The sequence below is a fragment of the Amblyomma maculatum genome, unplaced genomic scaffold (genome assembly GCF_055883805.1).
Source record: "Amblyomma maculatum isolate TAMU_Amacu unplaced genomic scaffold, ASM5588380v1 scaffold_18, whole genome shotgun sequence".
NCBI classification, from domain to species: domain Eukaryota; kingdom Metazoa; phylum Arthropoda; class Arachnida; order Ixodida; family Ixodidae; genus Amblyomma; species Amblyomma maculatum.
The window spans coordinates 1385607-1388187 of NW_028146743.1; the positions used below are offsets into that span (position 1 = coordinate 1385607).

Below are 2581 nucleotides of genomic sequence, written 5' to 3' on the forward strand. Positions count from 1 at the left end.
GCAAACACGATCATCGCGGTAGATGACGAAGGGCAACGAGAAGCTGAAATGCGGTCTACGGTCGAAAAAAAGAATCGCAGATCAGCTCACGCAGTCGGACACAAGGAGAGATCAGCGTTGTCACGTGACCTCCGCGGCGACCGCCGCGCGAAACCGATATGGCCTCTCTGTCGCGCGGGCGTCCTGCTGCTGGCGGCGCGCCACGCGCGTTCTCCCGCCAGTGTCCGTACCAATGCAAGCGAAAACGCTAGCGATTTCTGCCGCGGCGGCGCTAAAACCTGCTTGGAGCTACTTGGAGCGGCGGGGGCAGCTTCTGCGGCGTGAGCGACGAGGTTCGGGAAAGTTGGAATCCCATCGCCTCGAAGAGCGGCAGCACCGCTTGTCAACCAATGAGACGGCCGCGCGTTGCCACGTGACCAGTGCGAAACTTGCGCGGGAAATCCTGGCCATGAGGGCTGTGTTTATTTCCTCGCGTGCTGCTGGTGGTGCTGGAAAAAATGTCACGTGCCATCTTTAGCGAACTGCTTATCGCCGAAGTCGAGAAGCGGCCACTGTTGTGGGACGTAAAGGACAACAATTTTCGAAACAAGACATCAAAGGATTTCCTTTGGGAAGAAATAAGGGACGCGTTGCGAATAATCGACACCGGTGAGTTGAACTAATTTTCATCGTTGCTCTGGGGGACTGCGGCGCTTAGCGCACTCATTTGTCGCCACACACGTTGTTCTTGGTTGCGTGTAGTATCCGAGGGCGAGTGCGCTGCTCAGTTGTGTAAAGGCTGTTGGCTGGTGCGAGGTTGGCGGCACTCACCTACACGATTAAAAAGGCAGCTTAAATTCCTGGGAACACGGAAGACGGACAGGAACGAAGAGGACAGGCGTTGCCTGTCGTAACTCCCGCAATCGCCGCGTTTTTTTTTTCCTTTCAATTTGTATTTAATTATCGTTCTCCTTAAAACCATTACAGGACTAAATCTGCTCAATATCAACTACAAAAGTATATAAAAAGTTCCCTACGTTAACCTTGGACTCGCAGACTGTTGGCTCCTTTCACTGCCCGACCGCATGTTCTCTTTGCGCTATTTTTTCATCATTAATGCGAACTCGCCCACGTGTCAGAATTACTAACCTACGCCGTGCTTCTAAACGCGAAAGCCTGCCTTTCATGTCCGCGTACGGGTGAAAGTTATTTCAGCAGTGTGGTGGCTGATGGCTTATCTCAAAATGCATATGCACGATTATGACCCATGTGTGCGCTCAAAATTCTTTATTTTTGTTGGACACTATGCACACTGCTACACATTTCAGTGACAACAGAAGAAGTTCAAACAAGATGGAAAAATCTTAAAGATACATTCCGAAAGAAGGTTAAAGATGAAATAGAAATAAAGAAGAGTGGGTCGTCAGCAGCATCTGCCAAGACATCATGGCCGTACATGCAACAACTAGAGTTCATAAGGGACTCAGTGGAACCTAGACGGTAAGCAATGAGCAATATTGAAGTAGATGTGAATAGCAGCTAACAGTTTGCACTCATTCTAACCAGAAGCCACAGCAACCTTGAACCAGAAGACCTGTCAGCTGGCCGAACGGAAAACACTATCAGCCCAGCACCAAGTGGTTCAAAAGAACAAGAGGACTGTGGTGAAGGACTAGTAGCGATGTTCCAGTCCCCCAGCTGTCCTCAACAATGTGATCCAGGGCCTTCTAGAGTCGCTTCGAGCCACGTTCCACCGAGGCCCAAGAAACAGAAAAGGCGGAAAGAGCTCGAGGCCACAGACAAAGACTTACAATCGGTGCGAAATGCAATTGCGGCACACAAGCCAATGGACCCGCACAGCCACTTTCTTCTGTCGCTGAGGCCGCAAGTGGATGCAACCCCACCACATATGCTCATGCATTTTAAGATGGAAATGTTAAACATCGCTGAAATGTACAGTAATGGGCAGTATCCAACTGGCCTGGCTGTGCGTGGCCCTTGTGATGAATAAAACCTTATTTTTCTAGTCGTACTTCAGCACCACATGTGCACACACATCAACATGTTGGTGAATGCACTTCAGTGCCGCAGCCCAGCCGATGCCCGTTGCCATGGCTGCCTGGCTGCTCATGAAGTAGTCCTTAAAGAGCTCTCTTGTGGCAGCTGCAGAGCGGCTGTAGTTATGGCCCACTGGCGGCTCGAGGTCAAGCATGGCTGTTGCCTCTTCATCATCTCGCCACTGGCCTTGTGTCACGTTGCCGTAGCAGTCCTCCGTGTCTGCACAATTTGGTGGCATGTAGGCTTCGTCTTCTTTAAGGAAATTGTGCAGCGCACAAGCAGCCATCACTCTGCCTTCCGTAGGCGCCAACGTCTACTAGTGTAAACTTTAGGTTGCTGTCGGCGACAGCCATCAAAACTATAGAGTATGTACCCTGTAAAGACCAACGCAAAACAGTATTGTGGAAAATAAAAAGGATTGGCTAACGTGCGCATTACCTTAGAGTTGAAGTACAGGCTGCCTGAATTTGGGGGGCCTGAATGTGAACATGTTTTCCATCCATGGCACCGAGACACTGGGGGAAGTTCCACTTCTCAAAAAACC

The 2581-nt window shown here is 50.4% G+C and overlaps 1 protein-coding gene across 1 annotated transcript; it reads left to right on the forward strand.

The window, feature by feature from the left end:
* The first annotated feature begins 368 nt into the window (after positions 1-368).
* On the forward strand, positions 369-1990 carry LOC146171699 (uncharacterized). The gene is made up of 3 exons (XM_084586325.1): positions 369-648; positions 1308-1479; positions 1546-1990. The coding sequence occupies exons 1-3, from the start codon at positions 498-500 to the stop codon at positions 1988-1990; spliced, it is 768 nt and encodes a 255-aa protein (XP_084442451.1). The 5' UTR covers positions 369-497.
* The last annotated feature ends 591 nt before the right edge of the window (positions 1991-2581 follow it).

Bases quoted from the DNA above. Each gene is read 5' to 3' on its own strand.
- LOC146171699 (XM_084586325.1), top strand. From the start codon at position 498: ATGTCACGTGCCATCTTTAGCGAACTGCTTATCGCCGAAGTCGAGAAG. The intron at 649-1,307 runs GTGAGTTGAACT...TACACATTTCAG, and splicing joins GTTGCGAATAATCGACACCG to TGACAACAGAAGAAGTTCAA. The intron at 1,480-1,545 runs GTAAGCAATGAG...CATTCTAACCAG, and splicing joins GACTCAGTGGAACCTAGACG to AAGCCACAGCAACCTTGAAC.